The sequence below is a fragment of the Lineus longissimus genome, chromosome 4 (assembly GCF_910592395.1).
Source record: "Lineus longissimus chromosome 4, tnLinLong1.2, whole genome shotgun sequence".
In the NCBI taxonomy this organism is placed as follows: Eukaryota; Metazoa; Nemertea; class Pilidiophora; order Heteronemertea; family Lineidae; genus Lineus; species Lineus longissimus.
In genome coordinates, this window is record NC_088311.1 from 17,144,990 (window position 1) to 17,161,637 (window position 16,648).

At 43.0% G+C, this 16,648-nt stretch overlaps 3 protein-coding genes across 3 annotated transcripts; 2 read left to right on the forward strand and 1 right to left on the reverse strand.

The window, feature by feature from the left end:
• The first annotated feature begins 868 nt into the window (after nt 1–868).
• On the forward strand, nt 869–1,684 carry LOC135486792 (uncharacterized). Its single transcript, XM_064769892.1, has one exon. The coding sequence runs from the start codon at nt 869–871 to the stop codon at nt 1,682–1,684; it is 816 nt and encodes a 271-aa protein (XP_064625962.1).
• A 79-nt stretch (nt 1,685–1,763) lies between these two features.
• On the forward strand, nt 1,764–4,202 carry LOC135486793 (uncharacterized). The gene is made up of 3 exons (XM_064769893.1): nt 1,764–2,567; nt 2,666–3,824; nt 4,054–4,202. Exons 1-3 carry the CDS (start codon nt 1,764–1,766, stop codon nt 4,200–4,202), a joined length of 2,112 nt encoding a protein of 703 aa, XP_064625963.1.
• A 9,330-nt stretch (nt 4,203–13,532) lies between these two features.
• Nucleotides 13,533–15,877, reverse strand: LOC135485867 (uncharacterized). Its single transcript, XM_064768202.1, has 5 exons — nt 15,781–15,877; nt 15,294–15,368; nt 14,971–15,093; nt 14,328–14,456; nt 13,533–13,954 (listed from the first exon to the last, which is right to left on the reverse strand). The coding sequence occupies exons 1-5, from the start codon at nt 15,871–15,873 to the stop codon at nt 13,769–13,771; spliced, it is 606 nt and encodes a 201-aa protein (XP_064624272.1). The 5' UTR covers nt 15,874–15,877; the 3' UTR covers nt 13,533–13,768.
• Between the last annotated feature and the right edge of the window lie 771 nt (nt 15,878–16,648).

The window sequence follows — 16,648 nt, forward strand, 5'->3', positions numbered from 1 at the left end:
CAGCCGCCCACATTCCACCTCACGTCTGTCCGACCAGCTGCAATCCTCGAGGACGCCCCACTGTACCACGATTTCACTACGATGTTTGACAAGAAGGAGCAGTGCACGAGATAGGCAAATGAGCAGACTTCCCTCGCTTGAGTTTCGGAAGAATGTTCCATATCGCGCTAAGCTGACCACTGCTGACCATGACAGGCGTGCATTGGACTGGTACAGGTTGGAACTGAACATTGAATATGCTGGTGGTGACGCTTTCTGATGAGAAGTTGGTCGTGACTGATGCAGTATCCTTGGACTTGTCCACAGCATCGTTCAATCATTGCTCTCTGTGCTGCCTTGATTCTGTACTTACCCAAATACTAAGACCAAATGCCTGTTGACTGTGCTTTAAGAGAGACTGGCGCCATGCCTAGAGATATGACTGACCCCTATTGGCAAATTTGTATGACTTTATCTTGCCTACCTAGCTGCTGCCTATAGTCTCCCTTTAACTGCGGAGCACTTCAAAGTCGATAAAATGCCATGTTCCACCTTTTAATGTGTTCAGACCGCCATTTTCAAAATAATCAAGTCAGGACACTGCCTTCTAGTCTCATAATAAATTTAGCTTTCCTCAATAATAACATTTCTTCTTCTTCAATGCTTTCATCATTCCAAACTTCTCCTCCTCTGACTTTTACAGGGGTACAGTCATGGCAATCAAAACCCAAATACTGAGACCAAATGCCTGTTGACTGTGCTTTAAGAGAGACTGGCGCCATGCCTAGTCTCTCTTAAAGCACAGTCAACAGACACCAACCCCCTCAGACTCAGAAACCACAAACGCCCAACCCTTCCTGCTACCTTAATACTTCTGGATAACGAGACCATGGCTAGGAAGAGACTTGCCACGCTTAATAGGAGATTCGAGAGGGACCAGGAACTTAAGGGTAAGTATAATTCTGTTCTCTCGGTATACGAGAAACTCAGATTTATCACTGAGGTGACACCTGATGAGTTAGCAGGTCCGTACCCAATCTACTACCTGCCACATCGCGCAGTAGTCCGAGAAGATGCCGTCAGCTCAAAGGTCCGGCCTGTTTTCGACGCATCGGCGAAGGGATACAACAAGATATCTCTGAATGACTGCTTAGAAACTGGGCCGTCCCTTATGCCCGATTTGGTGGCGATATTGCTGAAGTTCACAAGATGGCAGGTAGCTCTGACTGCCGATGTGTGTAAAGCCTTTCTCCAGATTGGGGTTCGCCCTGAGGATCAAAATGTACATAGATTCCTTTGGAATTGTAATGGAAAGGTGCGTACCATGAAGTTTCTGAGGGTAACATTTGGAAACCGCAGCTCGCCCTTTTTGCTCAATGCAACAATTAAACACCACATAGCAACCTACCCTCCATCATTAGTGGTGGAGGAGCTCTCAGAAAACATCTGGGTCGATGATTGGCTCTCTGGGGCTGATACCGATCTTGACACGTGCCACTTGTTTGATGACGGTTGTGCTATTTTCAGTGCCGCTAAGATGACATTGGCAAAGTGCCATTCCAACAGTCGCGTGTTACTTGACAAATTCTGTCAGGACTCTGGAGACCACCATCTCCAAGATGATGCTGTGAAGGTCCTGGGAATGAAATGGTTGAGTATAGAAGATAGTTTTACATTTGATGGTGCCCAGATACCCCATAGGTGATCTGTTTTGCTCGAAACGTACCGTTCTCAGTCTTCTTTCCAGGATATTCGACCCTGTGGGATTTGTGAGTCCCTATGTGATGACAGCCAAGATACTGCTCCAGGATGTGTGGCGCTGTGGTCTGAGTTGGGATGAGATTCTCCCTGGTGAGCTGCTGACCAGATTCGTCTCTTGGGTGGCTGGATTGGAAGTTCTCCAAACGTGGATGATTCCTCGGTGCTATTTCCCTGGAACAGTATGGAAGGAGACTGTTGACCTGTTGGAGTTCCATGTCTTCTCAGATGCCAGCATGAAGGCCTACGGAGCGAACGTCTATGCAAGAATACCAGATAGTAATGGTGGTTTCAGGGTGGCATTTGTCACCTCCAAGGGCAAAGTAGCCCCTCTAAAAAGGTTAACGTTGCCCAGGCTAGAGCTACTTGGAGCCCTAGTTGGTGCTAGTCTGCTTGCATTTGTTTTAAAGGCGCTGAAGTTGGATATTTCTAAAGTATCCTACCACTGCTGGTCCGACTCGACCATTGTTCTGTCTTGGATAAAATCCCAACCGTCTAAGTTTAAGACATTTGTAGGCAACCGTGTGAAAGATATACAGGATTTAACAAATCCTGCCAGTTGGCGTCATGTTGAGAATGCTGACAACCCTGCTGATCTAGTGTCTAGGGGGGCACCTGCTCAGATATTGTGTGATAACCCGCTGTGGCTGCATGGCCCAGCGTGGCTTGCTTCACCTCTTGTTCTTGCAGATGGTAAGGAGGATATTCCAGTGGAGGAGACTCATGATGAAATCGATGACGGTACCGGAGCAGGAACTAGTCTGGTGTCTGGCACACCTGAGAACAGAGAATTTGCACTGCCTACCAACTCGAAGCGCTGGGAACCTTTGGTAAGGCCTTGAGGATCACAGCCCGGGTGCTGAGGTTTATTGGAAAGTTGAAAAAGAGAATTAGAAATATTGTGTTATCCCCTGTTCCTGCTGATAAGGTGAGTGATAACCTTTCACTTGATGAGTTGTCTGAGGCCAAGAAATTTCTGCTGCAGTGCTTGCAGAAAAGTGTCTACGGAGATGAGATAGAAGCGCTTGCTAGGGGTGCCAATTTACCAAAGCACTCCTCCTTGATGACTCTCTCACCTTTCCTGGACGAGGAGGGATATCTTAGGATCAAAGGAAGACTACAGTTGTCTAGTCTATCCTACCAAGCTAAGCATCCTATCATCCTTCCCAGTCATTGGCTGACTAAATTGCTAGTCAGATCTCAGCACATACTGATGAAGCATGCAGGTGTGAATGCTCTGTTGTCATCCCTGCGTGGATGTTACTGGATAGTTGGTGTACGTAAACTGGCCAAAGGTGTGAAACGTGAGTGTGTGAGATGTCAGCGTCAGGATGGTGCAGCCTGTAACCGTCCTGTGGCGCCTCTGCCTGCACTTCGAGTGAAGCAGGCCTCACCCTTCACTGTGACAGGCATGGACTATTTCGGCCACATGTTCTGTGCCGACCAGCCTGGTGAGAAAAAATACGTACTACTATTAACATGTGCTGTGGTGAGGGCCATACATTTGGAGCTGACAGATTCGCTGTCCTTGTATAACTTCATGTTGGCTTTCCGGAGTTTTGTATCAAGAAGAGGGTTGCCATCTGTAAACTTTAGCGACAACGCCAAGACATTTGTAGCTGCAAAGTATGAGTTAGTGAAAGAGTATCGATACCTGGCACCAAGGTGGAAATTTATAGTGCCTCGTAGTCCCTGGCATGGGGGCTGGTGGGAGCGCCTGGTGCGCTCAGTGAAATCTGGCCTAAGGAAGTCATTGGGCACTGCGTCACTGACCCGCACTGAGCTGGAGACTCTGTTACATGAGATAGAGGCCTGCATAAACTCCCGGCCACTCACCTTCACTGGTGATACTATAGACTCTCCTGACCCCCTTACTCCCTCTCACTTTCTCATTGGCAGGGGATCGCATTTCCAACCAGAAGAAGGCCTTTCCTCTGATGACCGTGAAGTGGTTCCTCCTGTGACCTCAGTAGACCTGCAGGACCGCCTGGCTTTGCAAGAATTGCGCCTCAAGCAATTTTGGGAGGTGTGGACAAAGGAGTACTTGAGAAATTTACCCCATGTTGTCACAAAATTCAAAACACATGGTGAGTTAAAGGTTGGTTCCCTGGTCCTGGTAAGGGAGGACAATTTGAAGAGATTTCAGTGGCCTATGGCTGTAGTTACAGAGCTGCATCCTGGCTCTGATGGTGTTGTTAGAAGTGTGTCTGTCAGAACAGCCAAGGGTGTCCTTCAGAGGGCTGTGTAGTGAATGTGATGAGTCTTGTCAGACAGCAGATGGCACTTGTGAACCTGTGAACCCAGTGAATTCTGCAGATTCTGTTCATTCTGTGGATATATCTACTGGCACCGTGCCAGAAAATTCGTACGCCAGTGGTAAACCGCCTACCACCGAACCTGAACCTGCGCCAGTTGTAACGCGTGTAGGACGCACCGTACGCGCACCTGACAAACTGGACCTCTAATATATACGAATCATATACGATATTACTCACTTGCATTGTGTTCTGAAGATTGCTCAGAAATGCCACCTGCCCAGAAATGAGAGATTTAGGTTTTTTCTTTCCATTTGTCTCTAGATTTGGAAAATTTATTTGTACTGAAAGGTTGTGAATTGGAGTCCTTTCAGGTGATGTTTACAATCTCTCATGACTGTTTCTGGTGCCTTTCTTGTGTAGATGTTTCCTCTGTGTAGAGTATTTACACCTTGGAGAAAAATTTTTTTCCCATGTGTTGTTCATTTATGCAGTTTGTTTTTTTTTGCTGCTTCTGGCTGTACTTTACAGTACTATCAATGTGCATCTTGGCAAATCTTGTATGTAACTTGCATTTATTTGGAACATCCTGTAGTGTATGTTTCTATGCTAGTTCCTGTAGATCCTACAGTCCAGTATACTTCTATACTTTCTTTCCTGTTGTAAGATGCATGTCTCAGGCCTAGTGTTACAGTAGGCCCTGTCTTCTGCTAAGACCAGTAAATAGGTGTTTTGGAAGTTTCAGTCTAATAGCATTTGGTTACCTAGGAATCTAGTGTTTGATTCCGAGTTGATTCTGAATTGTATTCTCATAGAAAGTTGTATGTTCTGAGCTAATTTGACAATCATAGTAGTTAAGGGTGAAGTCTAGTTGAGTTGAGTCTAGCTTTGTCTTTCCAGTATAAGGTTGTGACTCTATAGAGTTAAGTAACTGTCCTTACATTAGGCCCAGTGGTTTAGGCCTATCTAAGGTATTGGAAGCCTCCAATGCTGGGGAGGTAATGTTGCGGACTAGTTACGGAACACCCTGTATACCATCATGTAAATTAGGTCAATAAACCACGTGGACGGTGTGCGCGTGAAGATTCGATAGAAAGTCGCGTTTCTCTGAGTTCTTTTACATTGTTTGAGGGGTCAGAACCCCTTAATGCCGGTGTAACATCTGTGGTTGTTGTTTCCCATGTTTCAGTGTTTCCAAACAATGGGCAGCTAGAGAGACCATGACTTTTCAATAGGGGGGATACACAGAAAAACTCGTCAATCTATTTTTGAGCGTTCCCAAACAATGAGGGGAAACACTCAAAAACAGAAACACTCAAAAACATTACACCGGTGTTCCCGACAGTGGGAAACGATCTAAAAGGAATATGTCGAAGTCCTATTACCCAAAACGAGTCAAGGAAGCGCCATTATTTTGTACCGTGTAACACTGGTCATCACTGGGTGTTGCCAGTCGTTGATACGCAGCGTAAAAAGTGTTTTGTCTTCGACAGCGTATATGAACGCCGTGATGAACGCCGGGATTACATTATGCAAATATTCCTTTCAATTCACGGCAACGAGTTCACGTTTTCAAAGTGCACTAAAAAAACATGTTACCAGAAGGACACTTCTTCGTGTGGACTTATGTGCGTCCGACATGCGAAATATTTCGTAATGAGCTATGTGTCCAAAGTCTGTCCATGGATTATGAACGCCATGGCACAACATGATACTCCGACACACTTGCAAAACTATAGGCTGTACAGAAAACACCGTTTGTACGATTTATCGATAATGCATAACCAAACTGGCTACGAAATCGAATACACCACCGATAACGACTGTTTGGTTGTTGACCCACCAACATCGGACTCTGGTGATGTCGCATCACATCGTGCTGATGGTGATGACAAATGTCCCAAATTTAACTCTTTAGCACCGTCGCTGCAGCAGCCACAAGTGACGGGTTGTTCAATTGTACTTTATGACTGCATGAAGACGTGTAAACGTAAGGTAGCTGCAGAATCGAATTCGATACTCGAGACTCCGACAAAAAAGATACATTGGAATTATAGAAATCTCTTTGATTCATTTACTGTACACAAAACGTCTATTGACACTATAGACCCATGTTTATAATTAGGGTCCCTTGTTTACAACGATAGTAGGCTCCGCCAATCACAACACAAAGTGACCTTTATATTCACAAAAAGAACTTTGTCTATTAACCAACTTGAACCAGAACCACCTGGTACAAAGCTCCGCCAACTAAAAATAGTAGGCTCCGTCAATCACAAAACAAAGTGACCTTTTTATTCACATGAAGAACTTTGTCTATTAACCAACTTGAACCAAAACCGCATAGTACTAGGCTCCGCCGACCAACGATAGTAGACTCCGCCAATCACAACACAAAGTGACCTTTATATTCACAAAAAGAACTGTCTATTAACAAACTTGAACCAAAACCGCAGAGAACTAGGCTCCGCCGACCAACGATAGTAGGCTCCGTCAATCACAACACAAAGTGACCCCTCCAGCATGGACACCTACCACCGTGCAATTGACACCCTCGCTCCTAACTATGCTAACGCCCTAATTAACGACTCCTCCACACCGGACTTCTTCCTCGTCCGTCAAAAACGTACTGCCCTAAACCAAATAGCCCAAAACCTTGATACCTAGTCGGACCTCGCCCACCTTCCCCCCGCCATTTTAAGTTACAATACTCCATCCTCTTCAATCATATGTCTGTTATATCCGCATCTATTATTTCCGCCTCAGTTAATGATTACGACGCCCTTATTCACCAACTCCAACTCATCAGCATCCTTTGGCCCGAACTCAATTTAATCTCCCCGACTCAAGCCCACAACCACGACACCTTCTTTCGCTAATACTTCTGCGAGCTCTGCCTCACCCAACTAAATGGTCACTGAGATCTGAAACCCGCAGATGCTCCCGATTTCCCGTATTTCTCATATTTCGGATAAACCTAAATCATTTCATTCCACCTGAAGAAAATACACAACTTACTAAAATGGGTTCCTTCCCTAACTTTGGCCCATTTGGCTCCGTCAACACGAACTCTAGCATCAACGTACAACTCAATGAGATATTTCTACATCGGTTCAGAAGAGGATATTCGGCGATACAGAGATGGATCCCAACGCAGAGGCACTGTCGCCGGAGCCGATATACGTCCCATCAGGCGTCCCGCTTCTCAGCGTACAGCCACGAGTGATTCGGCCATTAACACCTATGGTGACCAACCAGTTTCTACAGCACATTATGATGATATAACTCCATTAACGCCATCTCATTCAGATCCAAATGAGTACATAATGGTGGGAAGAGACGGAATGCCTCAAATTAACAATCCACTGAGTATGACCGCTATTGCGAACCCTCTTGTAGGGCCCCAAGTTCAAAGTACCCCGTCAACTTCGCATGAATACATCAAGATGGAAAGCCTCCCACCACCTAATGTGACACGTATATCACCCAAGACTCCCGCGCTGACGAGAAAAAGCGAAAGGCTCATCTCCAAATATGACTTACCACTCCCAGCACCAAGAAAATCATTGGGGATCCAAATAATGACTCTGAAGCAGATTCTGCCGACGATCAATCCATTAATTCAATTCTTACTGCCTCAGAACAAAAACATGGCGCCGCACGTGCCTCTAGTTCAGTAGCGTGACCTCTTACTATACCAAAATCCCTCCCCAAATCTCGAATTTCTCCGCATAAGTAGTTCATTACTGGCACAAAACTAAACAAAAACCAAATTGATATCACACCGAAACCTATTTTTACCAAAACGGTAAGCAATGATACATATAACCAATCCTCGCCTATTTCTTCTTTTTAGGAAATAACTCGCACACTTGTCGGGGATGAAAAGCATTGGAGGTGCTGTGTTTTGCCAAGTTAGCTTCTTCAGCATACATTGCGAAGTTTTGGGAAGTTTTGGGTGGATTTATAAGTGATATTCTTGGCAAAATTTGTACTTTTCTGACGATGATTCCCCGGATCATCTCACTTCGGTATACTGATAAATCAGTTCATTGTGCTCTTCGCATTATATATTTCAGGGTAAGGTGGGAAACGATCTAAAAGGAATATGTCGAAGTCCTATTACCCAAAACGAGTCAAGGAAGCGCCATTATTTTGTACCGTGTAACACTGGTCATCACTTCTTCGTGTGGACTTATGTGCATCCGACATGAGGAATATTTCGTAATGAGCTATGTGTCCAAAGTCTGTCCATGGATTATGGACGTCATGGCACAACATGATACTCCGACACACTTGCAAAACTATAGGCTGAAAACACCGTTTGTACGATTTATCGAAAATGCATAACCAAACTGGCGACGAAATCGAATACACCACCGATAACGACTGTTTGGTTGTTGACCCACCAACATCGGACTATGGTGATGTCGCATCACATCGTGCTGACGGTAATGACAAATGTCCCAAATTTAACTCTTTAGCACCGCCGCTGCAGCAGCCACAAGTGAAGGGTTGTTCAATTGTACTTTATGACTGCATGAAGACGTGTAAACGTAAGGTAGCTGCAGAATCAAATTCGATACTCGAGACTCCGACAAAAAAGATACATTGGAATTATAGAAATCTCTTTAATTCATTTACTGTACACAAAACGTCTATTGACACTATAGACCCATGTTTATAATTAGGATCCCTTGTTTACAACGATAGTGTAACAGACGGCTTAAATTTCTACAATAAATGGATAATAAGAAGTAGACCCATATTATTATAAATTATCCTGGTCTTGAGGCTTCATCAAAACTTGAATTATTTTGACAATCATCACAGGCCTATACATATGATTTCTCTTCTGTGGATGATCGGTATAATTATTACAAGCCGTCACACACTCGCTCTGGGTTTGACATTTTATTTTCGGCAGCACCTGCTGATATCTTTTATGCAAGGGCCGTGTACATAACTATAGGAAGCATTAGAATCATCAGTACAAGTATCCTTCAGCTGTTGCCAGGATTGGTGAACATTTTATCGAAATACATTAGAAGATACAAATTGAAATCGTGATGTCCGAAAACTATACACTTTAGATAAGAACGTTTCATTTCATGACGCGTATTTAAAACAAGTTACATGTATAAGGACTTAACTGTCTTTGGGCCGAATGTGGTTCAGTCCGAAAATGATTTAAAATATTAGATAACGTAAATGAGCCGAGATAGTGGTAAGCTTAAAGGGACATTACCCCAGTTGAACTATGAGTATAAGAGAAACTTAAAGGGGAATCGCCCCAGTTTAATTATGGATAGACTCAATCTGAAAAAGATGATTAGATATAAAATATATAAGCGGTTTTGATTTCAACCTTCACGTACGGTAAGGTACGGGTTGGGTTCTTGACGGAAGAGTCAGAGATTGTGTTGGAATTAGTTGACTCAAGTTAGTTGTTCAGATCACCTATAAAGGTGATGCCCTCGCTTTGAGAATAATTGAGACGTCACTGATTGTCTTCAAATTGGCTGTAGGTTGTTGTGACTGTTTGGTCGTGGACCCTAAGCTGTACCTTCCCGGGTTGTTTGACATTACTTAATTTCTTAGCGAACCTTAAACAGGAATGGTTATAATAATATTAGAAATGTTTTATACATCACTTGAGAGAGAGTTGGATCGGGTCAGGCTATCGAAAGGTGTTTTTTTCACAAGTATACAGCTGTTGCGCTGGTTCGGGCTTGATGTCGCCATTTGGGTTCGTCGGGACAATTGGCCGTGGTCACAGATGCTTTCTTGCATAAGGGCCAGAGTGGTCAGAACCGACAAATTCTGACGACCCTAGTGATGGCTTCTCGAGTACCTGATTGGTCGGGCATGACGTATCGGGGGTGTCGTGTTCGACTGGGCATGCGCAACAGTTGGGTACTTAGGGAAGGGACGCTCCGGATCCCGAGACTTCTGGAGAGATTGCCGAGAATTGATTTTGACGACTCACGAGACCTCTTGTTTTTACCCGTAATCAATCATCATTTAAGTAAGTTCCAGTACACGGCCGGTAAACTTTTAGAATTGTACCTCCACAAAAGTGTCTAACAAAAAGAATCTATCGATCACAAACGTTTCCCATTCAATTCGTCGACATCTACCTGGACAGACCCTTTGCAGGCTTCTATCGCCTGCACTGCAGGTCAAGATCGTGGACCTCTGGGGGACCCACATCACCATAGGTTGGGTGTCCACTGACAATCTGGCTCTCACCTTTAAGCCAGATCTCAGGGAGGACATCAGCGCTTGGTGACATGGTAGCAGAGCGTAGAGGGGATGATTAGAAGCGACAAAGATGAAATAAGAGGAGAGCCCTCGACCTCCAGAGAACTGGGGATGATTGGAAGCGACAAAGATGAAATAAGAGGAGAGCCCTCGACCTCCAGAGAACTGGGGATGATTAGAAGCGACGAGAAGGAAAGAATAAGAGGAGAGTCCTCGACCTCCAGAGAACTGGGGATGATTAGAAGCGAGGAGAAGGAAAGAATAAGAGGAGAGCCCTCGACCTCCAGAGCACTGGGATGATTAGAAGCGACAAAGATGAAATGAGAGGAGAGCCCTCGACCTCCAGAGAACTGGGGATGATTAGAAGCGACGAGAAGGAAAGAATAAGAGGAGAGTCCTCGACCTCCAGAGAACTGGGGATGAGTAGAAGCGACAAAGATGAAATAAGAGGAGAGCTCTCGACCTCCAGAGAACTGGGGATGATTAGAAGCGACAAAGATGAAATAAGAGGAGAGTCCTCGACCTCCAGAGAACTGGGGATGATTAGAAGCGACGAGAAGGAAAGAATAAGAGGAGAGCCCTCGACCTCCAGATAACTGGGGATGATTAGAAGCGACCGAAATGACGTTGAAAGAGGAGAGCCCTCGACCTCCAGAGAACTGGGGATGATGAAAAGCGACAAGGACGAAGACACAGGAGGAGGACCCTCGACCCCCAAGGAAATTGGGATGATCAGAAGCAGCCCAAGTGATGAGACTGAGGGAGTGAGTGGGTTGAAAACAAACGTTATATGTGCTGCGGCCTTGGACATGGCACAAATCAAAGTTGATTTGTATTACCCGCAGACTGCCCAGGCAGTGGAGACAGCTACACTTAGCAAGATGGGGAGCCTTCCTGGCGAGGGAGAGGCAGAGTCTCAGGATATACTGGTCGAAGTACCACCTCCGCCCTTGAGAAAACCTGAGCAAATGAAGGACGGATCCCGATCTGAGCCGCCATTCTACGTATTCGATGTAAACGATGATGTTGATATTCGGTTTCTGAGGGAGAGACCACTGGTTCCAAATGAAACGGCCAGGGGCCATTGTGCTCACCGTATAGATATTTGGTACTTTGGAATTCATCCAGATTAAGGAACATTGTACATGTATAGTATATAGGTCAAACCAAAGTCGGTATGACATGTGATGTATCGTTGCTTGGAATAAGTACCATAAGAATATCATCAAAAACAAGTCACTAATAAACGAGATATTGCCCTTGAGAAAACCTGAGCAAATGAAGGACGGATCCCGATCTGAGCCGCCATTCCACGTATTCGATGTAAACGATGATGTTGATATTCGGTTTCTGAGGGAGAGACCACTGGTTCCAAATGAAACGGCCAGGGGCCATTGTGCTCACCGTATAGATATTTGGAATTCATCCAGATTAAGAAACATTGTACATGTATAGTATATAGGTCAAACCAAAGTCGGTATGACAAGTGATGTATCGTTGCCTGGAGTAAGTACCATAAGAATATCATCAAAAACAAGTCACTAATAAACGAGATATTGCACTTTTTACCTATTTTAGTTTTGGCCTCCTGGTGGCCGAGTTGAGTACCAGATCAGATCAAAATTCGCTGTCCGAGGTTACATTACGTAGGGAGTCATGTGTATCAAATTTCAAGTTCAAAGCTTTAGTAAACTAGGATGACTCCAGTGTTATGATTGGCCTTATAAAATGACAGACTAGACTAGACAGGATTAGATAAAGAACGCTTTTCCAAAATGGGATAAGTGTCTGCTCATTTTTTTTTCTATCATGGGCATCATAGTAATATTATCATGTTATGGACTATTTTCTCCGCAAGTTTTCCTTCTTATTGAACGAAACACCTTGATCATGTGTGTGTGGGCAATAATGCGGTAATCTTTTAATGCGTTTGTATTACGTAATGTAATGTATTTTCAAATGCATTTTACTCATTTTGAAAAAGAACTCTTCATAGGCTGCACTCCTGTCTCTCAGGGTAATGTTCATGTTCTAAGGGTAACTTAGGTGTTTTCTGAGGTGGTTAACACAAGAATTTTCATTGATTCTGTCGGAACGCCACCACGTCTTATAATATCGCGTAAACGTACAATGTTCATGTTATCTACTTATTCATAATTGAAATCAACATTTGTGTGCATTTATACCGACGATATAGCGTTTTGTTGATTAGTATTGGGGCTTTTTGTCAATCGTTTTACAAAGGAGAGAAGTCAGGTGTTATTCATTTATTTGGCGCAAAGTAAATTTCCATAATGTATTATATTTTGTGTGTGATAATACGGTCCATATACTCCAAATGCAATGCAATAACTGGGTTCTCGAACATTTTGAATCGCGAATATACATTTACAATCATTCATATAACGTTTATTTTTAGAAAATTAAAACAGATCATTCGTTCTCAATGCTTTAAATTATTTTCGCCTTCTATTCCTTTCCCATGAAGAGCCGCGAGGATAGGCCCTAAAGACCATTTAGTGTATCCCTTTGCAGGTTTCCTATATTCTCTCGAAACTGCCCCTCTAAACAGTATTATTGGATCTCAAACTCCTGAATCCCGACATTGCATAAGGAATGATACTACACAGGCAAAAGTTTCCGTCCACGGATAGCTGATGGCCCATGAACGTTCCATCCATGGAGCCCATGGATGGATAGTTCATGATTATCGCAAACAACGTTTAACAACTGGTCTCCCATCAGCTATCCACTGATAGGCCATGGGTGGAACGTTCATGGGGCTTCCATCGATGGAACGTTCATGGGACGTCCGTGGTAGATTCTATGCTGTGAGTTCCATCATAGTTCCACCAGTGTCAGAGTGTATCATTTTTGCTCCCTCCTGATTGGATGAAATGTGATCACTTAAACATCCCTTATAAGTATACTTTGTCCTTGTCCTGTGTATTTCATTACCAACTAAGACATGCTTAGTGAATGGCATCGTTTCACAACTGATTTTATTTTGATTATCTGCCTAATTTTTGGCAGTTAATCAGTTTAAAATTAGCTGTGAGAGTTGTACAGAAAGAACAAGAAATAAAAATCGTTTTGACCCATATTTATTATATTAAACTTATATTATATTAAACTTAATGTGCACTTTACACCATACCTTACAATAATGTTTTCATCTTATTTACAATCATTTCATTTACACGTTAATTACAATTACAATTAAAATCACCCCTTTAATTACAATCACTTTATTTACATTTGAATTAAAATCTTATTTGCCCCTTATTTACAATCATTTTACTTTACAATTATTTACAATTAATCCCTTCTATACAATTAACCCCCATAATTACATATTACAATCAACGGCTTCCCCACCCGCTTTACAATTATTTACAATTAATCCCTTCTATTCAATTAACCCCCATAATTACATATTACAATCAATGGCTTTCCCCACCCACTTTACAATTATTTACAATTAATCCCTTCTGTTCAATTAACCACCATAATTACATATTACGATCAATGGCTTTCCCCACCCGCTTGTCGTCGATCTCCAACAGCTTGGCCCAGCTGTCGGGGCTATCCACAGCTAGGCACCTGTAATTTGAATAGCCACGCCAAAAGTCTTTCTCCTCTGGCTCTGCTGGGCCATCATCACGACGGAAGAGCTTGACGCTGTAGGCAAATGAGCGCTGCAATGCAAATGGCGAACGATTAATAAGAATGCAATATCACAGGGTATGGCTGTTTGTCTGGTCAAAATAAAGTAGTGATGAATAGTGTAATTTTGGCCATCTCCATGTACATGAGGGGTGCACTTGCAATCTGCAGATACATGTTTGCTGCTAACTGAATACAGGTAATGAAACATATGTCGTAACCCTATGGCAGGTCCATGACAAGCACATATCACACTGTTGGATGAACCATGTATCGATAACTGCATTTAGGTTGAGTTCTGTACGGAGATCAAGTCATGCATGTTGAATTTAAAACCAAACTGGAGAGCATCTGAACGAAGTTGATTCCAATGGTCCAATTATGATGTCTACCTATAATACTTACAATCATGAGAGCCTGTCTCTGACTCTTCTCCGTCTCCAACGGAGTTCTCAACACCTTTGCAAAGATATGGTTGCTGAACCTGCCGACCGGCATGGCCATGGGATGTACTCCCTTGGGGTTTCCATTTAGCTGTTGAACAGAAATATACACTTACAGTAAATCTATCAAGCAGAACAGGTCAGATCAATCTAGATCAGATATGTTTATATCGGATAAGTTTAGATTTATGTTAATGGGCAGGGTGAATAATATCAAAACTCCAGCCTAACAACGCAGACAGCACTCATCAGACAATCCTATTGAACATAATCACGATGAGCAGTATATTGTCAGTTACCAGGTTACATAAGACTGGTCAAGCGACTTAAGCACTTAATACACTGCTGCTAATAGGCTAATAGCGACCTATATGTAAGTTACCCTGGGACTCTAATAATTGATTCTCATAAGTTTTGGGGCCGTTAATTAATAACTTAAGATCGTTTAGTGAACACCCCGGGGTGAACACTCAATGTTAATCATGTGTATGTTCCGTACTGTGTGAATTTCGTTTATTGATTTTGATTGCTACAGCTTGGCCGAAAGACAAGGTAACTGTATTCTGGATGGACCCAGGCATATGCCTACAAATTAGAGGAATTACCTTTCTCTTCAGGTCACTCCTGTACTGAGTAAACCTGTGCTTCTTATGACTGTAGCACGCCTGGATTATGTGGGGATCTGTAGCATCCAAGCCGTGCTTATTCAGCAGCGATGTTATTTTATCCTTGAAAGGGAAAGGACATGGTGAAAGGTGAATCATATTTAAAACACTAGTGACTATGCAGTTGTTATTCTGATTGGTTGTGATTGTTGTCCTTGATTATGAGGCCTACCACTGAACACCTAGCATGATTTGAAATGTTTGCATGGCGTGGGATCATCAGTTTGTGGTTACTAACTACTGTAATTCAAAACTTGACTTACTGCTAGCAATTGGCTGTTGTCTGGCATGCAAACATCAAAGGAAAATGACTTTTTTAGCCAACAGTCATATGGTTCCTGCAAATAGATATCTAAATGTAAGAAAATAAACGTAACCATTCATAAAGGCCTTAGTTGAAGTTGCACAAACTGCCACAATGGTATGTATAGAGAATATGTCCATACCTGTCAGTTAAAGTCCATTATCACCCCTGCCGTTTTCTGGTGTAGAAGTTTAAAATGTCCTATAATTTGGATAGAATGTCCGGGGAACACAGGTTTCTATTATGCGCTTCAGTCTCTGAGCTACAATAGACCCGGACACTTTTTCCAGGGGACTTTTTTTTACTTCTTCACCAGCTATCTAGATCTCATTACCGTCTGCGCTAATGACCCTGATATTCATAATATCCCTAGTTTCTTAGATCATGAGATAAAATTACAATGTATTCAGATTAAGAATTCTTCTTCAATAGTTATTGAACCTCACCATTATAACTGACTCTGTTACTTTGAATGCTTTTGATAGCATCTTCTTCAGAGATCCGATTTCTCTTGTCATGGCATCCATCTGATTAGCCATTTTGTTATTTGCCGCCTTCTGGTGGTCAGAAGCCTTTCGTAAGTACGCCAACTCTTTGACTGAAGTGAAGCAGAGACAGCATGCATCAAATGTATAGAAAATTGGTTTAATTGCTTTATATGTTGGCCACGTTTAATAAACATGTACGAGGACCTCACTACACATATATAAGTATACTAGCATTGTACCCGTGGCGCAGGCAGGTTCAAATGGGCTATACCTTGAATAGATTGAATTGCAATGAAAATATAATGCAATATCAAAGGAGCAATATCGAAGAGACAAATTAAACCAACCATTTGTCCACAGACTCGGACCCTGTGGCGTGCTGTATGCGTGCATATAAAAGTAAATCAATTGGTCCGAATGAGATGATGAGGCAATGTGAATATACCTCGTTCCTTAGTCAGCAATATGCCCCTTTTTATACGGAGATGAAGGAGAACCCAGATAGGCCTTCACATGTCGGCCTCCAAATGGCTCGGACCAATTGCACTATCACTACTAAAACTTTAAAATGCGTGCTCCTCCTACATGTAGCATGATCTCGGGCAAGGCACTTAGTCGACAGGCAAGCTAGAAGTTCAGCACCGTGAGCAGCTCCTCGATAAGGCCATGCCAAGTTCAGAGTGCCTCTTCAGATACATCAAGTTTTGAAAGCTGTGGTGAGCACATAAACATACCATTGTAACCTTAATTTGAAAATCCCTTCATAATCAAGGGCTAGCTCTGGCTAATACAGTACCAATATACGATAGACCATCAATTTGACCCC

Coding starts and splice junctions, on each gene's coding strand:
- LOC135486792 (XM_064769892.1), top strand. CDS start 869: ATGGCTAGGAAGAGACTTGCCACGCTTAATAGGAGATTCGAGAGGGAC.
- LOC135486793 (XM_064769893.1), top strand. CDS start 1,764: ATGACAGCCAAGATACTGCTCCAGGATGTGTGGCGCTGTGGTCTGAGT. Junction 2,568..2,665: donor CGAAGCGCTGGGAACCTTTG/GTAAGGCCTTGA, acceptor CCTGCTGATAAG/GTGAGTGATAACCTTTCACT. Junction 3,825..4,053: donor CACAAAATTCAAAACACATG/GTGAGTTAAAGG, acceptor TGAATTCTGCAG/ATTCTGTTCATTCTGTGGAT.
- LOC135485867 (XM_064768202.1), bottom strand. CDS start 15,873: ATGGCTAATCAGATGGATGCCATGACAAGAGAAATCGGATCTCTGAAG. Junction 15,369..15,780: donor TAACAGAGTCAGTTATAATG/GTGAGGTTCAAT, acceptor ATCTATTTGCAG/GAACCATATGACTGTTGGCT. Junction 14,457..14,970: donor GGAGTGACCTGAAGAGAAAG/GTAATTCCTCTA, acceptor TCTGTTCAACAG/CTAAATGGAAACCCCAAGGG.